At 40.3% G+C, this 27,825-nt stretch overlaps 1 protein-coding gene across 1 annotated transcript; it reads left to right on the top strand.

The window, feature by feature from the left end:
• Window positions 1–965: 965 nt before the first annotated feature.
• On the top strand, window positions 966–27,707 carry LOC129449181 (cell adhesion molecule CEACAM6-like). Its single transcript, XM_073872714.1, has 9 exons — window positions 966–1,089; window positions 1,675–1,781; window positions 4,588–4,917; window positions 7,670–7,945; window positions 8,402–8,650; window positions 21,080–21,173; window positions 22,005–22,042; window positions 22,148–22,279; window positions 27,580–27,707. Exons 2-9 carry the CDS (start codon window positions 1,736–1,738, stop codon window positions 27,705–27,707), a joined length of 1,293 nt encoding a protein of 430 aa, XP_073728815.1. The 5' UTR covers window positions 966–1,089; window positions 1,675–1,735.
• The last annotated feature ends 118 nt before the right edge of the window (window positions 27,708–27,825 follow it).

The following is a 27,825-nucleotide window of genomic DNA, read 5'->3' as shown; positions in this document are numbered from 1 at the left end:
GTATTTTACACTTAAAGCCCTGTTTTCAGATTGTTTATGATGAAATAGAACGGTTTTGACAGAAATTTGGACATATGATGCTGCCCCGAGAATTTTCGGGTGTTTGTTGTTTCACCTCCCACACCTCTACAATGGGTGTATAGGTGCACAGGAACAATCTTTCCTAAAATGCATTAAACTTTCGTTTACAAAGACGTGAAACTCACGAGTGGTCAGGGGTGTTCACTGATATGCTCACACAAAAATCCCTGCAAAAGATGCTTTCCAACACCATTTGTGTTTTACCATTTGTTGTAAACTTGTGGACCTATTTTTCCAAACGCCTCACACCCGTACATTCTTCTGCTTGAATAATAGACACTCCAGCCCAGTTGGTGGCGATAATCCACCTTTGCCAATTGCAAAAATACAAACAAAGATCCCAGCGCGGAGTAATACCATACTTCACAGCACATCTAATACAAGTCAATGGAGTTGGACAAAACTATGATAAAACCTGTTGGAATGCGTCTTTTGCAGCGATTTTTGTGTGAGCATATCAGTGAACAACCCTGACCACTCGGTGAGTTTCACGTCTTTGTAAACGAAAGTTTAATGCATTTTAGGAAGGATTGTTCCTGTGCACCTATAAAGCCATTATAGAGGTGGGAGGTGATAGAATAAACACCCGAAAATTCTCGGGGCAGCATCATAGTCCAAATTTCAGTCAAAACCGTTCTATTTCATCATAAACAATCTGAAAACAGGGCTTTAAGTGTAAAATACCGAACTTGTCCTTTAAGTTGTATGAAAAGTCCTAAAAAACACTTCACATAAACAAATAATTTCCCCAGCTGAGAAAACACACCCCAGCTGAGGCCTACATACATGCTGTGCAGTTTACAATCACTGTTTCAGTAAACGTGTCAGATTATAACATGATTAACTGCCCTGATCGATAAACAAGGGCACTTCCTTGTTGGGTTGTTAAACACCTGCATTATTACAATGACACTTTGAGGCATTGAGATTTGAAACCCTGCAGCCTCAAGTAAATCAGAAGACGAGAGTCAACATGAAAAGTGAAGAGTGACCACCTTCATCTAACAGGTATTCAATATTTTCTGCTTTTTTTTTGAAAATATATATATTGATAACACTACACTTTGATTGTAGCATGCATTGTGGCATGACGCTTTTTGTGGATTGTGACCATCGTTTAGCTTCATATGCTGATTCTTGGTGTCTATTTAGATAAAAACTTGTATTTGATTTATGTATATAACAACACACTAATCAGCAGTGACTGAGGCAACTGCATATCAATTAGTTCTGTGTAGATAAACGGAAATATCTGTCTCCATCTGCTGTTCATTGTGTATTATACTTTGCTCTCATTTTAGAAGGTCACAAAGAAGCTTTGAAGAACTTTTATTTTTAAGATAATAAAAAATAAACAGCTTAAACTAAAAGTAAGACTGCAGACTAACAAACAAATACACAAGCAAGCACACAAACAAAAAATGTATTAAAACACACCTCTGTGGCCTACAAGTTAAACAATTTACAGTAACTGTTACAGTAAACGTGTCAGTATCGTAAAATGATATATTGTCTAGATCCATGAATCAAAGGGCACTACATTATAGGGTTGTTAACACTATAAACAGCTGCATTTATACAATGTCTCTTCAGGATTTTGAGATAAGAGAGTGAAACTAGTCAGCCTCGAGTAAAACAGAAGAACGGTGTCACCATGAACAGACCTGTGTTGACCAGCTTTGCCATCATCCTGCTAATAGGTATTTCATCTATTCTACATTAATTAATGCTGAGAACTCTATTGTTCGTTGTTAGTTCATAATAGCTAATGCATTTACTAATGTTAACAAATACAAACTTACTGTAGTGTTACCAATACTGATCAACTGGTGGCATTCATGGTAAATGGACAAAAGCTTCTCAGTGCAGTGAGCGCATCCATGGCCATACTTAAAGAGTACGTCAGTACACTATTTAAAAATAAAGGTGATTCACGATGCCACAGATGAACGTTTTTGCCTTGTTTTTTTCTATAAAGAACCTTTTACATCTGAAAAACATTTCTGTTTCACAAAATAGATTTTTTCAAAGGAATGACATTTTTTTTAAAGAACCTTAAATGTTTCTTTGAGGAACCAAAACTGTTTTTCTATGGCATTGCTGTGAAGAACCTTTTAATACACCTTTATTTTTAAGAGTTTATAAAAAATTGTCAGGCAAATTATGTATTTGCTTGCCTATTTGCCATATCTTTGCAGATGCTAACACATTAATAATGTTAGTTAACAAGAATTGATGGGGGTGGTAGGAGTGTTAAATAAAAAAATGAAGATGATTATGGCTGTCTTTAATCTCACGGAAAGTCACGTTATAGTCACTACATTTTTGATTCATTTATTTGTGTTGACACAATTTTCTGCTGTTTTCTGTGCCACTGGAGCACGAATGTCTTTTTCGTGTCCCTCATCAGTGTTGGGGTTAACGCATTACAAGTAACATGCATTACGTAATAAAATTACTTTTCTGAAGTAATGAGTAAAGTAATGCATTACTATATAAATGTACATATTAATATTTGATGCAAGTTAATAAATAATAATAAATAAATAATGCAAATTACTTTTCAGATTAATAAATTTGATGTAAAAAAACAATGTACTGCATTAAACTGATAGTATTAACGTAGATTTACGCACTCTATGCGTGCGCGCCTAAGCGGGAACAGTTTGAGTCAGAAACGGAGATGGCAGGCCAGAGCTTGACATTTTTGCGATGGAAATATGCAATTTATGAAGGCATAACTTCTCAATCATGAAAGCCACCTGCAAGGGCTGAAAGAGATAAAGCCTCAGCAAAGTAAGAAAAAGTAACGCAAAAGTAACTAAAAAGCAACGTATTACTTTCCATGAAAGTAACTAAGTAACGCAATTAGTTACTTTTTTAGGGAGTAACTTAATATTATAACGCATTACTTTTAAAAGTAACTTTCCCCAACACTGCTCATCATAAATTTCTATAAATAGTTTATTTCGTGTGTGTGGAACGACTTTCTTTATCGCGTCATTTTATATTTAGTTTTTTCTAATTTTTTCAGAATCACTTTCTGCGACATCCTAATCCAAACCCCAACTCCAAGCGAAAATAGTTTTAAAAGCGATGCATAAAATTACATCCTAACTCAAACCCCAAATCTAACCCTAATCCCAAGCGACAATTATTTAAAATAGGAAATAACAATATATATAAAATGACACAATAAAGAAAGTCATGCCACAGACACAAAAACTTTTTATAGAAATTCATGCTGAGCAACACGAAAAATACATAACACTTATAAATTCATCAAAAATGATTATTTGTGACTATAACACGACTTGCCGTGAGACCGGCTAGCTAAAAAATATTGGGTTGTTTTTATCCCAAGGCTGGGTAACTATTGGACAGAACACATTTCTGGGTTAAAAATGACCCAAATAATGGGTTGTTTTAATCCAACTGCTGGGTTGTTTCAACATGGTTGATTAACAATAACCTAGCAGTTGCACTGTAAAAAATACTTTGCTGCCTTAAAAATTAAAAAGTCATGTCAACAGAGATGAGTTGTCACAACTTATAAAATATAGTTGAGAAAAGTCAACTTAATTTTATAAGTTATAACAACTCACCTGTCTCTAGTCAAGATAAATAATAGTAAGTTAAAATGACTTGTAAATCTGAGTTGATTCAACAAAAAAATTTAAGGCAGCAAAGTATTTTTTACAGTGTGGGTAAAACAACCCATTATTTTGGTCATTTTAACCCAGAAATGTGTTCTGTCCAATAGTTACCCAGCCCTGGGTTAAAACATTTTTTAGAGGCTGCTGTGGAGCCATTAGGTACTAAAGGTATTACATACAAAAATGCAATAGTATCTATACTTCCACTGACCTAAGGAAGTTGTGTACTTTGTCCACCTCTGCCAGTCAATAGCTTTTTCTAGATCACTTACCGTACATACTTACCATAATATGTGGTGGTTTCCCAGACAGGGTTTTTGATTAATCTAGAAGGTCCTTAGTTATATTAAGACATTGAAGTAGTTTTTACTAACATAGGGCTACCTTACAAAAAACAATACTGGTGTGCATCTTGAGACAAACCAATGGCACTGATTGATAGATGTTTTTAAATTAAGGCAGCTCAAACATGCATTTTAGTTTGGGACAACTAACTTGTCAGGAAACCACCTCATGTAGTAATTCTGAATTAGACTTTAGATTCGAGAAGGCTTTAAGTGTAAAAATATAAAAGAAATAGAAATACAAATAAAAGAAACATTGACCTCAGACATTAAACAAAGACGTAAGGACAAGGAATAAAAATGGTAGAGTCCATGATGTTTGAAGAAATACTTAGAGCCTATAAATTAGGCTACTCTTACGTCCTGGTCATGCTGCATAATTATGTGTCATAATCACACACATTTTAAAAGAATCAAAACCATGAGGAAACAAGGAAGTAATAAACAAGAAAAACGTATGTGTCATTAAAAGAAACAGTCTGATAAAATCACTGTTATCTCCTCAGGATATAGCTGGGCTGAAAATGTCTTGGACCCAGGGCCTGTATATAGCAGCACAGGGGATGAGGTGCAGTTCAACACCATCTTTATTCCTCCTCTGCAGGGATTTAGGAGCATCAGCTGGGCCAGTGGGGCCATCAACGTCATAACATGGATCTCTCCAAACAATGAAAATGTGGGTTTAGAATATAAAGGCAGAGTGATTTTGAACAAAACCACTGGGGGTCTGACAATAAGAAAGTTAAAGCTGACTGACTCTGGAGTGTATACTTTGACTCTGGTACCAGCAGATGGGTCACAATCACTGCATGGAAGGACTGTATTAGAGGTGTTTGGTTAGTAATATTTCAAAAATGTGATTTATTAATATATACCGAGCAATTGGTTGTACATCAGGAAGTCTGTCATTTAGAGTATGCCTGCATAGAAAATCAATCTAAAGTCTGTGATCTAACCACTAGTGAAAAGAGTATTGGAAATGAGAACTTAAGTCAGTGGTTCTCAAACATTTTGGCATGCACCCCCATCCCACCCCTCCCTGTGTACGGTACATACCTTTGTGCCCCGACCCCCCAAAAAGAAATTTATGACACAACCTCAAACCTGAAATTTGAATTAAACAAAACAAAACATATTAAATGATGCAGCGTATTGCTGTTGGTTAGTCTTATTTTTCCGAAGTTTGATTACACAGAATTTATGATAAGTTAATATATTTACCTTAGTTAGTGTGTAATGTTGCTGTTAGATCATAAATAATACCTGCAAAATGATAAAGCTCAAAGTTCACTGCCTAAGACCATATTTGTCTTATACCTTGTATACCTTGTCTTAGACCTTGTATTTGTCATATAAGACTCATAATTGTCCCCAAAAACACAGACAAGAATGATATCAAAATGTCCTGCAAGAGGAACTTCTCACAACAATCTAGGAGCAATTTGGTGATGATCCATGCATTTTCCAGCATGATAAAGCACCATGTCACAAAGAAAGATTGATAATAGAAGATCATTACATTGAAATGTTGAATCCATGGCCAGGTAACTCCCTGGATTTCAATAAAAAAAAAAACTGTGGTCAGTCCTCAAAAGTCGAGTGGACAAGCACTAATACTCTGAACACTAATAATGCAAGAATGGATTGTCTGGATTTGGCCCAGAAGCTAATATCCAGCATGCCAGAGCGAATTGCAGATGTTATGAAGAACAAGGGTCAACATCGTAAAAATGGACTCCTTGTATATATTAAATATTTTACTAATAAAAGCCTTTAAAACATATGGGCTGTTTCTCAATATGCGTTCTTGTCTGTACTTGCGTTCTTGTGGACTTGTGAAACGTCATCAGTCGCGGCCCAAGTAATCTTCCAATTCCAAGTTTGCATCAAGCCAAGTTCACATAACATCCCCGGATGTGTTCTTAATCCGCTCATTTAATCGAGGATGCATCAGGAGGTGACTTGTGCGGACTTATGACAGCCACGTTTTCCAGAATGCATTTTGCGTCAACGGCAATGAAGCTTTAAACTTGCACAATATTCAAAGTTACCATATATTTAAGCAATATCGCTCGAGTAGGAGTGTGATATAGCTCTATATCATCACGGCTGTGATTAGGCCAGAGGCACGAGGCCGTAGGCACACGTTTGAAAAACGAAAACTAGAAAACAACAACGGAGTAATTTTAAAAGCCTCTTTGTTTGAGAACTACTTCTTCCGCGACGGATTTGAGGGCAGCCAGAATGACAGGTAACACTTTCGGCTGCTTTGAATCTCATATTAACTCAATGGACGGATTCACCGTTTTTAAATATTACACTTTCTTGGTCACAAAGTGTAGTTTTAAGATTAGTTCAGTCGAGAATATATATGTATTATATTTAAATCTACAGACGATTAGTAAAGATAGCGCCTGTTTGAACGTTTGCTTAGTGAGATTCAGTTCGTATGAGAACCAAAGCATGAGCGGATGTCAGTGTTCACTCGCCCCGCTGACCACCGCCCTCTCTGGGCTACATCTCTGACAGGGATTCCCTGGCTCTGATATTCGCCTTGTTTGTTTTTGATCGTCAAAATGAGATCAAATCAGCAGTATTTGGTGTCATGATAAAACTATTACTGGTTTTCTTATTCATATTTAGCGTCTTTTGTGTTGTTATTGTTTTGGCGCGAGGTAAAAGTTAATAAAACTATACTTCTATAATGTTACTATGTTCTATAATGTTTACCATTTCATCTTAACGCGATACGAGCACTTGGTTATTATTAGACTTCGTTCTTGTCAGTACTATATAAAACTGTTTTTTATAAGTGTCAGAGAGATGTTTTTGCATGCTGCTCATAAATAACGTTATACCAGTGGAGATATCTCATAACATGTTTTAATAGTCACGTCACGATAAAGTAAATGATCAATGTCCACATTTAAAAGCTGCTGTGCTTACCTGCAGTTCCACGGTGTTTTCGCGTTCTGATAAGAGATATAGCTCCAGAAAAAAATGAGTGTTTAAGTTACATTCCTCTTTCCAAGTGTTAATCGTCCACACCATGTGACAAGACATTACTCCCATTAACTTTAACGTAACATCCAAGAGCGCTGATCTTTGACGGAATAATAACTTCCGATTGGGGATTCACAGACTGATTTATGAGCTAGTGAACTAATAAGACACACGGAGAGTGTTTAAAAACAGGGCGTCTGTGTTTTTCCATTCAGAGATGAGCCTGTTTAGGACCTCCATTCACTAGGTGGCGGAATGATACGAAAGGTGAAGCGGTTACTGTGCCGTTATCAGTACAATATCGTATGGCTCTTAGCCAATCAGATTCGAGAACCAGAAAGAACTGTTGTATAAAGTATAATTATTTCTCAGATTCTTTATTATTATTTCTTATTATTCTATTTATTAGAATACAAAAACAAAAGAAAACCGTCAGACGTACACCTAGAATACCCTAGCAACCACTTAACAATGGGCTAAAAACACTCATCCAAAGCATCTAAATAAATATTTCGACCAGACATTAGTTTCAACTTATTACTATAATAATCATTAACCTCACATTATGTTTCTCTTTTTTTTTAGATCCAGTAACTAATGTAACGATCACGGGTCCAAACATCACTCTTATTGAGGGTAAAACCTCAGCTAAATTCAGCTGTGATGGAAATGGTAGCATCACTACTACTGAGTGGATGAAGGATGGTCAACGTCTATCTGAAAGTGACCGCATCATCTTCTCAGCTGATAACAGATCAGTGTCGATCGATCCAGTGAGCAGATCAGACAGTGGGGAATACATTTGCAACCTCAGCAATCCTGTCATATCTGATCAGGCTAATTACAGCATTACTGTACTCTGTGAGTATTCAATGTGTTATGTTAAAGTTGGTCTACAGGATATTTAGCATAATGTTGTCCTTCACACTCAGATAAAGTTATAAAAGCTGTCACTGGGGCAGTACCCTTTCAAAAAGTACATCTTTGTACCTAGAGAGTACAGTACATTCTGTATTAGTACATCAAAGGTACATGTTAACACCAAATGTATACAGGACCTTTTTAAAGGGTACCATCCAAGTTATAGTTTTGTGCCATTTTTCCTGAGTGTACGAAAAACTATCATCTATTCCATTGCACAATGCTCAAAACACAAAAACAATAGGATTTAGGATATCAGAAACATATTAAAAGTTATGTATACAGTATAATATGGGCATGGAAAGATTCAATGGGTACATTTTAGATGTAATGTAATACAACATGAAACAGTGATAACTTGTGATTAATCATTGATGTGATTATTTTGTGTAATAGATGGGCCTGATGTAAAGATACTTGGTGCAGAGATATTGGATGAAGGCTCAGACATCCTTTTGTACTGCTTAGTGTCGTCTGCACCTACAGCTTCTCTCATATGGACAGTAAATGATATGAATGCTGGAATCTCAGCTTTATACATGCAAGAGAACAGCAGATTGAGCCACAGTGGAATCTATACCTGCTCAGCCTCAAACCACATCACTGGAGAAATAAGATCTGCAGAACACACCCTCACAGTACGAGGTAACGCAGGTGTTAACAGTATCTTATTTAAAACTTGAACATATTGTCTAAAACTGAAACAACAGGCAATGGATACATACATATACATACACATTTTTCATGAGCTGGATGAAAGATCTAGGACTTTTTCTATGTACACAAAATATTTATTTTTCTTAAATAAATGTTATTCACCAATCCGTCTAAATCTGTGTTAGGCTACGTTTACACGTACATGGTTATTTAAAAAAACGGAGACATTTACCTTTGTTTGCGCCCTTCGTTTACATGTAAATGTGAATTTCGCCTCTGAAACCGATTCTTTCTAAAAACTCCGGCCAAAGTGAAGATTTTGAAGACCTTTGTTTGCACGCTTGCATGTAAACTGAAACAAACAGAAGTTAAGGCGACCAACGTCATAGTATGCGCCAGAGCTCGCGCCAGAGCTCGCACCTATGTCAAAAGTGCGACCTATGTTTACATGTGACTGCTTCCATGATCGCATTTATGTCCGTGCAAAGTCGTTTCGTGTGTTTGCAAATACAGCTGCTCCATTATGTCGAGGAGCAGAGACGAGTGCTCCGAGGTCAGCAATTTTACGCGTGTTTGACTTAATGCGGCTCTGCAAGAACCGACAGGCAGATGATGTCAACGTACTGCGAGAGCGAGTTAACTTGAGAAATCACACGTATAGGTCTCATTTGGAATTGCTCTCGCGGTACTTTGACGTCATCGAACACCTACTGCAACAACCCTTTCCTGTAGGGTATGCATTGACTTCACTTTTCCATGTGACCACATTGGAGCTTGCCCTATTGAGTGGCAAAAAATTCAACAAAATAGCTGGTTTTCATTGCGACTGCTGCAAAAAATACCAGAAAAACTCTTAACTTATCAGCTTAAATTAAATTTAGTTTAATTTAACAGTCACCAAAACAACCAGTAGTCTGTGGACATTGGCATATAGGCTATGTTTTCCGGACATATATGTTTGTCTTGCCTAACACTATAAAACCATCCCACCTTTGTAGAACAAAAGGCTCATCATAATGGATGTTTTTTAATGAAGGCTCACTGACAAAACTTTGCAATTACACAGAATAAGAGTATTAATTTATGTGTATTTCATGTATTTTTTATAGGATTTTTTACCCCAAATTTTTACATTTTACATACCTTATGGCTACTGCTACTGATTTACTTCTCCTTTGAGTGGCAAAACATTCAACAAAATGGCTGTCTGTTCTAGAAGCGGCCGCAAAAATGTCAGTATAACTGACAATTATCAGCAAAAATTAAATTTAGTTGGACTTGATAGTGACCATGCAACTTGTCAACCCACCTGTGGTCAGTGGACGTTGACATGGACAATTCATGTACTTATTTCGGTGTTTCTTGGGAGTCTGTAAAACAATAGCTCTGAATTCTTGTTAATCTGTTAGTACAGTCTATCACACAACAACTTTTTCCAATTTAGGCACGTTTTCCCCCTTTTTTCCGCTAATTTTTACACTTTACACAAATTCTGACGCTCCGTCTTTTGCCACTCAGCGGACGTAACCGTAGTCACGTTCGCCGAAGGTGACGTCACGTCCATACCCTCTATTGGGGGGTCAGGGGTCTGAAAACCTGTCAGTATCTGGTGTGACCCCCATTTGCCTCACGCAGTGCAACACATCTCCTTAGCATACAGCATAGCAATCCTTGCAACATGGGACCATGCATTATCATGTTGCAACATGAGGTGATGGTTGTGGATGAATAAAACAACAATGGGCCTCAGGATCTCATCACATTATCTCTGTGCATTAAAAATGGCATCAATAAAATGCACCTGTGTTCATTGTCCATAACATACTACAGTGTATAACCCCAGCACCACCATGGGCCACTCAATCCACACCCTTGACATCATCAAACCGCTCACCCACGCAACACCATACAAGCATCTTCCATCTGTCCTGTACAGTAAAAAAAGGAATTTATAAAACTGCACATTTTAGAGTGGCATTTTATTTTAAGGTAAGAATTACAGACTGCCTCTAAACAGATTCCACTCCAACATGTTAAAACAAGCTCATCCCCCTAAAAGGCTCTATTGTTATAGAGGTAATCTCAGTCCAAGCAATACACTGATAATATAACCTAAAGTTATATTGTCTTAATTCTAGTACGGTGGCAGAAGTGAGACTTCGAGAACTTACACAGGTAAAAGGGGGTCTATGATAATTAAAGCCATCTGTTTACACATCATCCAATCATTTGGGTAAGCACTGTAGCCTAATCAGATCAATCCAACCAGTTGATTAAGCACAACTTTGGTAAGGGCATGAGAACAAATAGTGAGCATGGCCATTTTCATTGAAATTCTTGGTTTACATTTCAAAGTGTAGGGGTGGGTAAACAGGTTTGAAGGAACAGGATAAAATGTCTTTGCTGATACTGTTCTGGGTTCAATCTTACTCCATGGAACCCAGACATGTGCTTTGTCAGTGCTACCACAGTAAACTTTATCAAAATTTTCTATGTCCTCATCACTTTTTCTTATAGGCACACATGTGCAATAATCATGGTGTGTAATCAGCATCTTGATGTGCCAGACCTGTGAGGCGGATGGATAATCTCGGCAGATGAGAAGTGCTTATTAACACAGATTTTGACCGATTTGTAAACTATATTTGAGAGAAATAGGCCTTTTGTGTACATAGAAAAATTCTTAGACATATGGGTTCAGCTCATGAAATATGGGGGCAAAAAGACAAAGTGTTGCATTTATAATTTTGTTCAGTTTATGTACTCGCCAGTCACTTTACTAGGTACACCTGTACAATTGCTTGTTAACACAAACTGTTAATTGGCCAATCACATGGCAGCAACTGCATTTAGATGTCATGTTGTGAGGACGACTTGCTGAAATTCAAACCCAAGCATCAGAATGGGGAAGGAAGGGGATCTAACACAAATACAAAATATCAAGTAATGTCATATGCCTAAGGATGGGCAGACTGGTTTGAGATGATAGACAGGCAATTGTATTTTAAATAACCACCAGTGATGCCACAGTTACTTTGAAAAAGTAATCTGATTACTGATTACTCCTTTAAAAAGTAACTAAGTTACTTTACAGATTACTTGATTTTTAAAGTAACTAAGTTAGATTACAAGTTACTTTGTTAGTTACATTCCAGTAGCTGCCAACACCCCCACTGCCTCAACATTAAAAATGACAACCGGTTTTGCCAACACTCACTTTATTGAAAGTGCATTTTTAACAGTAACGTCAACAATGTATCTCCTGACATTTTAAGTTGAACTGTTGTGTTTTAAAAATCTAAAATATATATATATATGAGTCTTTCTTGACTTCACTTAACATAAATAGGGGTGAGCAGGGGCCATTTTCAGAAAAACTTAATTTTAAAAGTTAATGTTTTAGACAGAGATATATTTTTGTTGTGGTCAATAACTCACAAGTGTGGTCTATCAAAACCAGCTGGAATTTTGAACAAATGTAAAACGACTTCTGTATAATTTCACTTTAAACAAGAGTACTGAATTGTTACTTTTGACCTTGACAGCAGGGACGAAAGTAACACACAGGTGGGTCAAAAGTAACACAACAAAACATGATAGATTTTTGTGTTACTCTTGTTTTTATTAAATATATATTACTATGACCTCTTTAATATGTAACTGCAAACTTATTTTGTCATTTATCTTTGTAAAAAATAATTAAATTACATTTTTATTTTAAATTTCAGTTTTATCAAATGTTTCAAAACCAACCAACAGTACAAACTTAAATTGCTGAGACTAAAAAAATTCAATAGTTTAAACACTATGAAAATAAAATTAAATCAAATTAGAATAATATCAATTTTTTACCATATTATACACAGTATTAGCAGCTGGACAAAACTAACAAGTGTTACTTTTGACCCGAAAGGATCTACTTACTCTATAAACTCGACTTACTTTTATTTCGAAAAACGGAGAAGTCTTCAGGATGTTATATACTAAATACCTTGTAGATTTATCAGTATTGTAACACATGAAACGAGAAACACAACGCGTTGTAAGAAAAAAAGACCGCTTTTGGAATGTACTTATCATGGTTGAAAACACAGTTCTGGATCTACACGTGGAAATCGGTGAGTAAATAACGCGATATTTGTCAACTCTTTAAGTAGGTATGTTGCTAAAATTTTCAAAATGGTTAAATGCTAAAACGAGTTGTTCAGATAGAAAGAGCTTGAAAAAAGCTTTTAAATGAGACCAAGATCATGTATATGGGTTAAAGAATAACAAAGTACTGGCCATTTGAAACTCGAAAATCATCACTTTATTTGGTTCCATGTTTTCCATTAAAATTCAAGAAAATGTGTGACCGAATCATGAAAATTATGACGTTTTTAGCTATAACTTTTTAAATTTTTAAGATATTGACCTGAATCTTTCAGGATAAGCTGTTTGCCATATCCTCTACATATTCTACTTCTGAAAAGTCAGATATATAAAAAAACAAACCACTAATTACACCAAATAACACTCTTTATTCAGTCTATATATACAGACATCTACTGCATGGCTATACGGCTGCTCCCCATTCTTTACCATTCAAGCAGATTTTGGTAGAGGTAAAACCACCTTTGGTAGTCGTTCAAATTTATTAAAATTTCGTCCACTTGTAGTTTAGCAATTAAACTAAATGTCTTTACAATTTCAAGAGTGTCTTTACTCAACTTCAGTAAAAACAGCGATGATTTTACAAACAACAGACTTTGGCGAGCTCGCACGGCCAGCAGTGAAACATAAAAGGTGGTGACTGAAAACGAGAAGGTACCTATGCTTCTTCCGGTGATGTTAAGAATTAAAACTCAGAAATTTCACCATCAACAAACCAACAGAAGCAGTATTTTCCACAACACCGCGCGCCGCCTGAGGAAATCTTGGGTTTCGTTGAGCGGAACCAAAAAATCAGCCGCGACAGCGGAGTTAGCAACATACCTACTTTCAGAGGTTATGTGCTAATATGCGGTCATAGTGAGATTTAGATGTTATCAGGGCTCGGAGAAAATCGCTTTGTTACTTTCGTTCTTCAACTCTCCCACACTTACTGGTTTTGCACTGAAGTCCAGCTTTTGTTGTTTGGGTAGTGGATGAACTCCTGCTCACTGCTTCGCATCACCGGGTGGGACTATGTGGGACTTGCTCTTAGTTTGACTGTCTGCGCCGTGCTGCGACTCCAAAGGGTTTTTTTTTTAATTTGACGTAGTGTTTTTGTAGCTGCAACTCTCTTCTCTCTTCATTGTACGTTGTTTACGTTTGTGTCGCTTACACGTGACCTGAATTGTCCTCGTGCTGAAAACGTGACTTGTCGCACACCTGACTTCACTTCCCGAGACGCAAGAAGAAATATACAAGAAAATATATATTTTACTAAGGAAAATTTCAAAAATAGTAACGCACAGTGACTTGGATAAGTAACTTTAATCTGATTACTGGTTTGGAAATATTAACGCGTTAGATTACTCGTTACTAAAAAAAGTGGTAAAATTAGAGTAACGCGTTACTAAGTAACGCGTTACCGGCATCACTGATAACCACTTGTTACAAATAGTTATGTAGAATAGTATCTCTGAACACACAACACGTCAAACCTTGAAGCAGATGGGCTACAGCAGCAGAAGACCACACCGGTTCAACTCCTGTCAGCTAAGAACAAAAAACTGAGGCTACAATTTGCACAGGCTCATCAAAATGTTATGATATAAGATTGGAAAAATTTAGATGGTAGTGTCAGAATTTGGTGTAAGCATGGATCTATCCTGGATCTAACTCTGTGATGCTGTCATGTCAATATGGCCCAAAATCTTGTTTTGATAGATCATGCTGACAATGCCAGAAAAGTTATTTCCAACTATGGCCATGTCCAAAATTGTTATATAGCTCAGATCCAACTTTAGATTTAGCTCACTAGATCTCTCTCATTTCAGAAAAAATTTAAAGGGATACTCCATCGTTTTGTCATATTAAACTATGTTATTACCTTAACTAAGAAGAGTCAATACATACCTCTATCATCTTAGTGCGTGCACTTAAGAACTGTGGCTCTCATTATGAGAGGGAGAAGGGGAGTGGATTTTTCAGGCGAGTCGAAGTACTCCCAAAAGTGGTCTGATTAGCTTTGTCGATGGATGGACTAAGGCTTAGTCCACTCGTACACTAATTTTTCCCTGCTTTGTTAAAAAATCTCTGCATCCACAAAAAAACACGCAAAAACCTGGTATAAAGCTCTGTCAATAGCATGCCAAACCAACAAATGGCAATATATCATTAAGACATAAGAAAGGCCAGAAAGAACAATCGTAGGCCAATCAGAAACCTGTCATGTCCTCTGTCTGACGTTTTATGTGTGTGTGTGTGTGTGTGTGTGTTTGCTTGTTGTCTGCACGTGGGTTTCGTTTTGACAGCTCTCTCGCGCGCACCTGTCAGTGCGCGCCCGCCTCCTCTCATTCATTATCTTGTTAGCTCTACACCTGTTAGCCCTTACTCTAATCTTCCTCTCTCTTTAATTCTCTCACTCTCGCTCCTTGTTGTCAGTCCGTTGTTGTAGCTTTATGCTCAATTCGCTGATCTCCATAGTGTTTACACACCAAGTTCACGACGAGGATTCCAAGTAATAGACTGTTGTGCACTTTGATTACTCACCGTGTTTTGTCTCGTCCAGGCTCCAGGGATTCTTTCACAATCAGTGCACTCCACCTCTCTGTCCGCTACCTTTGCCAGCCGCCTGCAACTCTCCAGTTGGATATTCTCTGCCCGTTTCGGACAGCCGCAGCTTCGCACCCCTTGGTGCGCGATCTTCATAACGCTTGCTGTCATTCCCGAACTCGGCATCCTTTGTGCAGTGGAATTAACTCCAGACTGCTGGCTGTCCTCTTTTGGATAAACTGTGTGTTCCTCTTTGCTGTGAATAAATACCATTTTCTGCACCTGCAATTGAGTCCTCGTTCTGTGTGCCATGACAGAACGGACTGACCAAACTGCGGACTCAGCAGGCGCAGCGGGACCAGAACCCCTTCGGTCAGCCTTAATCCAGCAAGGCATTATGCTTGGTCAACAGGCTACTCAACTTAATGCCACCACCCAAGAGATCGGGGCTTTAAATGCCCAGGTTGCAGCGCTCTTATCGACAGTCGAGGAGTTACGCTTTGAAGCGGCTGGGCGGCGGCCGATCTACCCTAATGACCACGAGAGAAGTCGAGACCCTGAACCCCATGCCAACAGCCCACCTATTTATGATGGAGATCCTAATTCATGCCAGGCCTTCCTCTCACAATGTTCGCTGGTCTTCTCCCTCCAGCCGCGGCGCTACGCGTCAGAAGAGACCAAGGTTGCTTATGTTATAACCCTCCTCTCCGGCAAGGCTCGGGAATGGGGGGTGGCTGTCTGGAATGCCCGAGCTCCATGCTGTCGGACATTTGAAGAGTTCCGTCATGAGATGTCCCGACTTTTTGATAGATCTGCACAGGGCGATGAGGCTTCCGCCCGATTGTCAAGATTATCACAAGGCAGATCGTCCGTGACCGATTTTGCCATCCGTTTTCAGACTTTGGCTGCTGCTTGCCGTTGGAATGAGGCCGCCCTCCGGGCTCGGTTCCTCGAGGGGCTCAGTTTTGCCATCGCTGATGAGCTCGCTGCTACCGAGATTCCTAGAGCTTTAGACGATATCATCAGTCTCGCGTTACGAGTTGAGGCTCGCCTCACGCTTCGTCGCCAACTCCGCTCCAGATCTAACTGGCGATCCACCGAGACACGTCATGAAGCTTCCGATGTTTCCCCCTCTGTTCCCGAGCCCGAGCCTATGCAGCTGGGTTCAGTTCATCTCACAGCCGCCCAGAGACAGCATCGTCTTAAGGAGAACCTTTGTTTTTATTGTGGGCAGTCTGGCCACCTCGTCTCCTCATGCCCTGTAAAAGGCCCCGCCCACCGGTAGAACGGGGAGTCCTGGTGGGCGTTTCTCTGACAAACTCTCCGTCATCTCGCACTCTCTTGCCCTGTCAGCTGTCGTATAAAGGCTCCTCCCATTCCTCGAAGGCTTTCCTAGACTCAGGAGCGGAGGGCAACTTTATTGACTCGGCCACCGCCAAACGATGGAATATCCCGTTTCTTCCCCTCCTTAAGCCACTCACTGTCTGGACTATAGCTGGCCGGCAACTTTCTTCTGTTTCTCACGTCACGCCACGAGTAAGTCTTTTCCTTTCTGGTAACCACTGTGAGAGTATTGAGCTGTACATCCTCGAGTCCCCCAATACACCCATTATATTAGGGCATCCTTGGTTGTCACAGCACAATCCTCACGTGGATTGGGTTAATCACATTGTGTTATCCTGGAGCTCGTCTTGTCATGTTTCTTGTCTGGGGCCCGCCCCCTCTCCTGTCTCTGTGTTATCTGTGTTGCAGGACGAGGCCATCGACTTAACCGGAGTCCCGGAGGAGTATCATGATTTGCGCATTGTATTCAGCAAGTCACGAGCCACCTGTCTACCCCCGCATCGCCCCTACGACTGCGCCATAGATCTCCTGCCAGGCACTTCTCCGCCCAAGGGTCGTTTATATTCCCTTTCCGCTCCAGAACGAGAGGCTATGGACAAATATATCCAAGAGGCTTTACAAGCTGGGCTTATTCGCCACTCCTCCTCCCCAGCTGGCGCTGGGTTTTTCTTCGTTCAGAAGAAAGACGGCTCTCTGCGCCCCTGTATTGATTATAGAGGTTTGAATGACATTACTGTTAAAAATAGGTACCCCTTGCCTTTAATGTCTTCTGCCTTTGAATTATTACAAGGTGCCAAGGTCTTTACCAAACTAGACCTTCGCAACGCGTACCATCTGGTTCGCATTCGGGAGGGCGATGAGTGGAAGACGGCTTTTAATACTCCCACTGGCCACTATGAATATTCCGTTCTGCCGTTCGGGATCGCCAACGCCCCCTCCGTCTTTCAAGGGCTTGTCAATGCCGTGTTGGGAGACATGCTTAATCGCTTTGTCTTTGTGTATATTGATGACATATTAATTTTTTCCCCCTCTCTCCAGGAACACACCCGACACGTCAGGCAGGTCCTCCAGCGCTTATTGGAGAATAAACTTTTTGTCAAAGCGGAGAAGTGCGAATTCCATTCCGAGTCTGTTACGTTCCTTGGTTTTGTTATCTCTCCATCAGGCATTACTCCTGACCCGGCTAAGATTAAGGCCGTGACCCAGTGGCCCATTCCCGATTCTCGCAAAGCCCTGCAGCGTTTTCTGGGATTCGCCAACTTTTACCGGCATTTCATCAGAGGATTTGGTCAGATTGCTGCACCGCTCACGGCGTTAACCTCCACTAAGGTACCTTTTAAATGGAATCCTTTAGCACAGGAATCCTTTGAGAAACTTAAGACCAGTTTTGTCTCTGCTCCTGTGCTTTGTTTTCCAGATCCAGAGTGTCAATTTATTGTCGAGGTTGACGCGTCGAATGTCGGGGTAGGCGCGGTCTTATCTCAGCGTTCTCCTCATGACGGCAAAGTGCATCCTTGCGCTTTTTATTCTCATCGTCTCAGCCCTGCAGAACGTAACTACGACGTCGGTAACCGAGAGCTTTTGGCGGTTCGATTGGCTTTGGGGGAGTGGCGTCATTGGTTGGAGGGGTCAGCGCAGCCCTTCTTGGTCTGGACGGATCATAAGAACTTAGAATATGTCCGTTCAGCCAAGAGGTTGAGTGCACGTCAGGCTCGCTGGGCACTCTTCTTTGACCGATTTAACTTCACCCTCTCGTACCGGCCTGGCTCCAAGAATGTAAAACCCGATGCGCTATCCCGCCAGTTCGAGCCCTTGCAGGGGGAGCTTTCGGCCGATACCATCCTATCAAAGGGGGTGGTGGTCGGGGCTCTTACCTGGGGTATCGAGCAGCGGGTAGCAGAGGCCGGACGAGAGGTGCAAGTGCCAGTTGAGTGCCCAGGGAATCGGCTGTTCGTACCGGCTGCGCTGCGCCCTGATGTCCTTCAGTGGGGTCATTCGTCCAAGTTTTTCGCCCATCCCGGAATTCGGGGAACGCTGGCTGCCATCCGTCAGCGTTTTTGGTGGCCCTCTCTCGCCACCGATGTCAGACAGTTTATTTTAGCCTGCACCACTTGTGCTCAGAGTAAGCCCTCCCACCGTCCACCAGCTGGTCTGCTTCGCCCTCTGCCCATTCCGTCACGTCCTTGGTCACACATCGCCCTTGATTTTGTCACCGGGCTTCCCCCCTCTGACGGCTACACCGTAATCTTAACGGTGGTGGACCGATTTTCTAAGACGGTTCATTTTATTCCCCTCCCCAAACTTCCCTCTGCCCGAGAGACAGCACAGTTACTGGTAAACCACGTTTTTCGGCTCCATGGGTTGCCGACTGACGTAGTTTCTGATAGGGGTCCCCAGTTTTCCTCTCGGTTTTGGAAATAGTTCTGTAGACAACTCGGCGCCACCGCGAGTTTGTCTTCTGGTTTTCACCCTCAGACCAATGGGCAATGCGAGCGGGCTAATCAGGATCTTGAAAGAATGCTCCGCTGTCTGACATCTAAAAACCCGAGTTCCTGGAGCCACCAGCTCCCGTGGATAGAATACGCGCATAATTCCCACCCTGCGTCAGCGTCAGGTTTATCCCCGTTCCAATGCTCTCTTGGTTATTCACCCCCCTTGTTTCCCTCACAGGAACTCGATGCCGCTGTTCCCTCTGCTCTCACTTTTATCCAGCGCTGCCGTCGCACCTGGAGGAGAGCTAGGGACGTCATGGTCCGCTCCTCTGCGAAGACCAAAAGAGCAGCCGATCGCCGCCGGACCGCTCCGCCTATCTATGTGTGTGGTCAACGGGTATGGCTTTCCACCAAGGATCTGCCTCTCCGGGTTCCTTCTCGTAAGCTGGCACCCAGATTCATTGGTCCATACCGAATCACCAAGATAGTTAACCCGGTGGCTGTGCGGCTTAAGCTTCCTCCCACTCTTGCTCGAGTTCACCCTGTTTTCCATGTGTCCAAGGTTAAACCTGTGTTCTCTTCCCAGCTCAATCCTGCCACGAATCTCCCCGCCCCCCCTCCCCCTCGTCTTGTGGATGGCTCTCCCGCTTACACAGTCAGGAGATTATTAGACGTCCGCCGTCGTGGCAGGGGTTTTCAATATCTTGTGGACTGGCAGGGCTATGGCGCAGAGGAGAGGTGGTGGGTGCCGTCTCGTGATATTCTGGATCGGGCTCTGATCGTGGACTTCCACCGGCGACGAGGTGAGCCCTCCCCTAGGACGCCCGGTGGCGTCCGTGGGGGGGGGGTCCTGTCATGTCCTCTGTCTGACGTTTTATGTGTGTGTGTGTTTGTGTTTGTTTCTTTGTTGTCTGCAGGGGGGTTTTGTTTTCACTGCCCTCCCGCGCGCACCTGGCTGGGCGCGCCCGCCTCCTCTCATTCATTATCTTGTTAGCTCTACACCTGTTAGCCCTTACTCTAATCTTCCTCTCTATTTAATTCTCTCACTCTCGCTCCTTGTTGTCAGTCCGTTGTTGTAGCTTTATGCTCAATTCGCTGATCTCCATAGTGTTTACAAACCAAGTTCACGACTAGGATTCCAAGTAATAGACTGTTTTGCACTTTGATTACTCACCGTGTTTTGTCTCGTCCAGGCTCCAGGGTTTCTTTCACAATCAGTGCACTCCATCTCTCTGTCCGCTTACTTTGCCAGCTGCCTGCAACTCTCCAGTTGGATATTCTCTGCCCGTTTCGGACAGCCGCAGCTTCGCACCCCTTGGTGCGCGATCTTCATAACGCTTGCTGTCATTCCCGAACTCGGCATCCTTTGTGCAGTGGAATTAACTCCAGACTGCTGGCTGTCCTCTTTTGGATTAACTGTGTGTTCCTCTTTGCTGTGAATAAATACCATTTTCTGCACCTGCAATTGAGTCCTCGTTCTGTGTGCCATGACAAAACCATTGGAGAATCTTGCTTCAGCACGAACAACGACGTCAAAAGAATATAATGACTAGATAGAATGAAATGAAGATAACTAATAAATTAAATGCATAAAAAATAGTAAAAATACGAAATTAAATGAATCACTCTTGAGTCATCTCTGAAATACACACAAATACGAAGGTTGCTTTTAAGAAACTCAGATCCTAAGACCTATCAGGTTCAGACACCTTGTTAAATCTATGCCACAAATAATTACGGCAGTTCTGAAGACAAAAGGGGGTAAGGTGTCCCTAATAAAGTGGCCGGTGAGTGTATTTGAAGCCTGTTAAAGTGGAATGTTAAAAGTTTTTCCGAAAATGCCACTTGTGATATTTAAATATTCTGCAATGATATGAAGACATTTGTAAGTGATGTGCTTTAGGTTTCCAAATACTTTTCAACTCCTGTAAATGATGTGTGGATTGTCTTTGTACTGAAGGTACCTCTGTGCTGACTCCCGGAGAAATAGCAGGCATCGTAGTGGGAGTTATATTAGTAGTGCTGTTGGCAGTTAGTATGTTTTTCAACTTTCGGTAAGTCATAACCAGTGTTGGGTGTAACTAGTTACTAAGTAATTAGTTACTGTAATTTAATAACCTTTTCATTGAAAAAGTAAAGTAAGGGATTACTCTTATTTTTCTTGTAATCTAATTACAGTTACTTCTGATGTAACTAAATACTGTGTATGGAATGTAAAACAATTATATATACTTTAATACAATAGTGGATTTAACATGGTTTTAGTTTACAATTCTCACTATTAACTGGTTGATTATTAGTATTAATATTAATGAGATGTTGGCTGTTTATTAATACTTAAATAGCACACATTAATGCTTGATTCTGCAAAACCTTATTCTACATCCTTAACCCTCCCCATTTCTACCAATACTTAAAATTAACAACTTCTTTAGTATTAATAAGCAGTAGTTGGAGTATATTGAAGCAAAAGTAGTAAATAGTTAGTTAATAGAGAGAATTGGACCCTAAAGGGGCACCAGAATAATTTATGTACTTTTATATATTATTTCTTTGAGCCATTTTAAGCCTATCCTTATATAATGTACTAAATAGGATTTAGAAAGTAATTAGTAATAAGTAAATTCTTTTTGGAGAGAGTAATTTGTAAATTAATATATTTACATGATTGAAGATGTAATTAGTAACTTACCCAACACTGGTCATAAAATATAAGCATGTTGTCACATACTGTCTAAAGTCACTGCAATATACTGTATTTGTAGAATAAATGGTGCTATAATGGTGATTAAAACTGTTGAAGTAAACGTGTCAGTATTTAATATTTTGAAAGCTTTAAATATTAGAAAATGACAGAAGAAAACGATTACTTATATATGTTTCAGAAACTTCAAAGGCTTTAGAGGAAATGCACAAATACAAAGTAAGTCTGAACTTCAGATGCTGCTAACATGAAAAACACATCAGCATACAGAGTAAAACACGTTTGACAATGATAAAATTATTATGGTTATTTTGATCTTTACAGATGAGGTTAATATAAAGAATCAGGACAGACCGATTCCCAAAAAAACCCAAGTGGAGGAGAATCCTATGAAACAAACTGCCTTTAAAGATACAAATCCATATCAAAACCCAGATGAAATTTATGAAGTTTTTGGTAAGTGAAATGACAAAATGACAACAAAAAGGTGTGTATCTGCTTATTTCCTATAGTCATTTATAACCTCATTTAATGGTTTTTTAAATCTGCTCATTATCAGATGAATAACTTTATGCAAATTAAGACCAGCTGAACCAGTAAGTTAATAAATATATATTTTCAGTGCCGGCCCGAGCCTCTTGGGGGCCCTAAGCCGAATTTGTTTGAGGGCCCCCTCCCACCAATTTTTTATATATAAAAAAGAAATTACAAACATTTATAAAAAAGAACAAAGTTGCACATTAAGGGATAAATTAGCATTAGGTACAGAAATCAAATCAAATGAACGATAACACTGTCATTATTGTATGAATTAAATATAATTATTATTTTTTAGAGCTACAGAAGCGATTTTCTCTTTGTCTTGGATTGTTTGATTAACACTAATGACACAGATTTAAGTAGGTTAATTGAGGGTACTGTCTCTTTAAGAGAAGCACGGACCTGGTTTCTGCCTAATCTATACATAAACCTAAGACATAAACAAATGTTTTTATTGGAAACAGAGTACAGTGGAGATGATTTTGTTTGTATGTACCCTGTCAAGAACAAAAAGATGTTATGTTCTCTTGCTTTTTGAAACGTGTCTCTACATGTGTGCACTACTGAGTGCACTTTAACACGCGCGCACACAGACGGAGGACGAATTACAAACGGCGCAGAAAAAACATTACGTTGTTTTTCAGTGCTCTATTCCTCAAATGTATGTTAATGGCCTACAGTTGACACACAGTAGCGTAACTCTCTAAAGTTTAAACATAATAGGCCCTATCTTGCACCCAGCGCAATTGACTTTGTCAGTGACGCATGTATCATTCGTATTTTGCACCGGCACACAGCGAGTTTTTCCCTCCACAGACGCACGTCGGCAAACTAGGGAATGAACTTGCGCTCCCTGGGCGGTTCAGCGCAAAAAAGGAGGCGTGCTCCGACGTAAACCATCCCTGATGCTATTTTGCAGTTGAAAAAAACAATTGCGCCACTGACCAAAAAAAAACTAGTCTTAAGGCAGTGGCGCGTTGCGCGTGGTTCATTATGCTATTTTAAGGGCGCATGCTTGACCATAATGTATAACGTGCACAACGCGCACACACTTTGCTTATCTAATCTACACATATGCAACAGTTATTTTTGCAAATCATAAATTGTTACAATAAAAAATTAACGATGAGATAAGGGAAATCATTGTGGGGAGCATTGTGGTGATAGTTTTTATTTATTGTGTGGCTGCGTAAAAAAATTCTCATGCAAATAACGATTAAAATATTTTCATAAGTTTGTTGTGTGGCTGTATTACTTTTATTTTATGTAAATAATAATTAAAATGTTTTTATAAGAAACCTTAATGTATATGAACTTGATTTGTAAGTGTACTTTGGGGTTGGAATTTGCTTGCGTTTCTTGGGTCCGATTTCAAAGCCCCCAAATCCTTTCAGCGGTGAGGGTGGACGCAGCGATGTCCTCTGCTGGCGTCAGGTCGTGTGTAGAGGCAGATCCACCTCCCATTACACGGCGTGCCCGATTTATGCTGGCAAGCTTGGGATTCCCCCGTCTCCTGACATCATTGTAGCGCTTGGCGCAACGATGGGGATGCCAGCTGATGAGACAATGTGGCTATTTCCTCTCACGCCTGTTTAACCTACGCTGATTTGGGCGGGTTTCTCCAATCCCCATACAAAACAACTTCTCTGTCTTTGACTGCTCTTACAAGAACGTGGGTTCTTGTAACCGCTCCTGGCGTGCGCCTGGTAAATCCGTCATAATAATAGCAACCCGCCATGGAACTTTCGCCCTTGCGTTTAAAGGGAATGTTGGATAGCGTTCTGATTGGTTTATTTGACGTTACGCCCAAACCACACCTATGAATAATGAACCTACTTTATACCAACCCCTTACTGATTTGCACCTGGCGCAAGAGTTATTTCTCCCACCGGGAAAATAGCAACAGCGCCCAAGATCCGCCCACAAAGTCACTTGTGCTTTGCGCTTCGCACTTGCGTTTCAGATCGTTAAAATAGGGCCCCAAGTGTTCTTAGCTCTGAAGGGCATAGTGAGGAGCATGTCTGACTGGAGCTGGACTGGACACATTCAACTGCATGTGCGTCCAGAAAGCTGCTCACTTTAGCACCTTTTTGCGGGTTAAATTGTTTAAAATCACTTGAAATGTTAACATTTGCAAGTCTTTAAAACACGTGCAAATGATAAACTTTCCCTATTTAAATTTGCATATTAATCCACGAATCGCATGCAAGACGATTCGTGGGTCAATTACGGATCAACTGCAATCTGTCACACCACTAAACATACTGTAAATAATCATGCAAACATACCTTTATCTTGCTCTTTTTTTTCCTCCTCTGTCCTTTTCTTCTTTCTCTTTTCGGTAGGGATGTAACAATTCAATCGCGGCCTTAAATCGATTCTGAATCGCAAGGCTGCGATTCTTTGTTTCATGCACAGCTTGTGCGTGTACTACGGCATTTGGTCAGTAGGAAGTCTTTATCAATCTAAAATCATTATGAGTCGGAGTCGTTTATAACGTGCATTTAAAGGCGCTGTATGTAGTTTTCAGCGGCCTCTAGCGGTGATGTTTCAGATTGCAACCAATAACCAACAAGCACGTGCTCGAACTCATGAGCGACGGCCAGACTGAGATGCTACACACCAGAGAAAGCACCACACAACATGCTGGAAACTCAGGTAAACTCCCACTGCAACGTTTAATTGACTGCATTTAGCCTATGTTATGTGGTGTTACATAGGTACATTTACGGTAAGACAACGAAAACAGTTAGTGAACTACACTGAACAATTTCAGTATAACAGTACAGCCCGGTATACACTGTGCTATTTTAAATAGTCCTAAATTGTTGCTTGCCACACTGTGCGCTCAATATCGTAGTTAAGTCCATGTCACTCTGTATAATCTCAGTTTCCATCAATGTCAGACTGTACGAGTTTAAAGACTTTTAAAAAGCGGATGCACGCAAACAAAAGCGTCCGCAGTTTTACGTCATCGATTGACGACGGCTGGGCGACCACACGCTACAGCGAAGGCTAGCAAACCGAAACAACATCTAAAAAACTAAAGCACATAATCGAAATATATTTTACATTACATGCTTTGTAGTAATATTAGCTTTCCTGTCCAAAAGGTTGAAAGCCAACTCCGAATCTGTTTTTATACCCAAAACAAAGCGGAGGTTTCTCCATAATTCAAATGCCCTGCCGATGTTAATCCGTGTTTTTGTACAAAGTTGATCCGATTCACGTTTGGCTTTACGAACTTCAGCAGATAATTTTTTTCTTCACAATATGTGGAGTTTGTGTTGGAGTCTGTGTTGTGCTGGGAGCAGGTCGTTTCAGTCTGTTATCAGACGCATTGCAGTGTCGTCGCTGTTGAGTGCAAAGTCAGTAGACGAAGCGAGGGGCTCGGGAGCGCGCATGCAGGTGACGTTACTAGATTTCGCTCCAAATCCGGCCCGGTTCTTTTACATAAAAATAATATTTTTTTTTCAGAGGTAATAGCAAAACCCGCAAAGTGGATAATTTTAATGTGAGATTACAACCCCTTCATACAAAGGCAATTGAAAAGGAATTCGTTTAAGTAGAAACACTGCGGACAGCTCCTTTAAAAAAGCAACACTCGTTAAACAAAATCATTCAAAATATTCTTTTTTATCATGAAAATATTTGAAACAATTTGAAGAACAGCGTATAAATATTCCTGTAGACCTTTCCTGGAATAGCGTTGGTAATGCTACTTCTTCTGTGGCACAAAGGGAGTTTCGGCATGAGAGCCCCCCCTGCCATTCGGATGTGCCGGGATTTCACTGTAATTCATTCAAATTCATTCATTGAGAAAACGCAAATTTGCATGGTTAATCGTTACACCCTTACTTTTTGGCACCAGAGGGATACATCTTTTTTGTGACATGGCTTATCCTTTAATACAGTGATATGCACTTGCACCCCGGCACGAATTGTCAATGCATGCGAGGTGCATTGCGCATGACTCAAATGCTAGCACTGCAGACACAACTCTGCAAATCATAATTTTCTTGTCTTGAATGATTAATTTATTCATTCGTATTCATTCATTTATATTACTTGTTTAAGTTATTTAATTGTACAAAAAAAATGATTAGGGGCCCCTGGTGATCATTTTAGAATTTCATATGGATGGCCATAGGTCTGTTAAAAGCGCTATATAAATGCAGTCCAATTTTTTTTTTACCATTTTTATATGTTTGTGCAAACCAACTCTACATTTATTATAATATATAATACATGTTTCTTTAAAAACATACATTATTCTTTTATTTTTATAAGTATATGCATTCTTTAGGAAGGATTTAAATAAAATACAATCCCGTACATTTTTATTTGAATGTATTTTCTACACTTTGGTGATGTGTCTGGATTTGTGTATACATGCAAGACGTCGTTACATTATGCTGTTCAGTTTGTTTGTTTTTGTGGGAAAATTATATGGAAATGTGCAGATGTGAACGTGTTTTGTTTGTAAGGTTTACAGGATTTGTCATCGCTTGCAAAAGAGTACATATGACAAAAAAAAAAACACTCAGTGGGCCCTATTTTAACGATCTGAAACGCAAGTGCAAAGCGCAAGTGACTTTGTGGGCGGATCATGGGCGCTGTTGCTATTTTCCCGGCGGGAGAAATAACTTTTGCGCCAGGCGCAAATCAATAAGGGGCTGGTCTGAAGTAGGTTCATTATTAATAGTTGTGGTTTGGGCGTAACGTCAAATAAACCAATCAGAACGCTATCCAACATTCCCTTTAAACGCAAGGACGCAAGTTTCATGGCGGGTTGCTATTATTATGATGGATTTACCAGGCGCACGCCAGGAGCGGTTCACAGCCGAGGAGATCCACGTTCTTGTAAGAGCAGTCAAAGACAGAGAAGTTGTTTTGTATGGGGATAGGAGAAACCCGCCCAAATCAGTGTCGGTTAAACAGGCGTGAGAGGAAATAGCCACAATTGTCTCATCAGCTGGCATCCCCGTTTCTGTGTGAAATATAAACAGCTCACAGTACAAATAATTCAGCACCAATACAAAAGTTTAAAGAAATTTATTAAAAATATAAATGTCATAAGTCAAGAACAAGTTGGAAAAAAAACTACTAAAGGAAGTTTTTAGAATTAAAAAGTCATCAGCTGATGTCCCCGGACCAATGAACATTAAGCTATGTCGTCAGCAAGTCTTTTCCCATCGTGCTTTTCTTCAACGCAGTCGGTGGAATGGAACTGCGCCCGGCTGCAGAATCTGACGAGCCCGCCTCGCCATCACATCAGCGTGACATCAGTCTGCACAACCGGAGGCTGCAGTTTCAGGACGGGGTTTCAGGACCGCAGTTCTAGGACCCTAGTTTTTTGTGACAGCACCACCTAGCGAAACTGCAGCCTCCGGTTGTGCAGGCAGATGCTTTTACCCAATTTTTACTACTTTTATGGGCGGTTTCCCGGACAGGGATTAGCC

This window comes from Misgurnus anguillicaudatus, chromosome 10, assembly GCF_027580225.2.
Source record: "Misgurnus anguillicaudatus chromosome 10, ASM2758022v2, whole genome shotgun sequence".
Classification (NCBI taxonomy): domain Eukaryota; kingdom Metazoa; phylum Chordata; class Actinopteri; order Cypriniformes; family Cobitidae; genus Misgurnus; species Misgurnus anguillicaudatus.
This window is presented reverse-complemented; position numbering and strand designations above follow the sequence as displayed.

What these genes read in the sequence shown, in the direction of transcription:
- LOC129449181 (XM_073872714.1), top strand. Translation starts at nt 1,736, where the DNA reads ATGAACAGACCTGTGTTGACCAGCTTTGCCATCATCCTGCTAATAG. An exon ending in GACTGTATTAGAGGTGTTTG is followed by an intron (nt 4,918 to 7,669) that starts GTTAGTAATATT and finishes CTTTTTTTTTAG; the next exon opens with ATCCAGTAACTAATGTAACG. An exon ending in AGGAAATGCACAAATACAAA is followed by an intron (nt 22,043 to 22,147) that starts GTAAGTCTGAAC and finishes TGATCTTTACAG; the next exon opens with ATGAGGTTAATATAAAGAAT.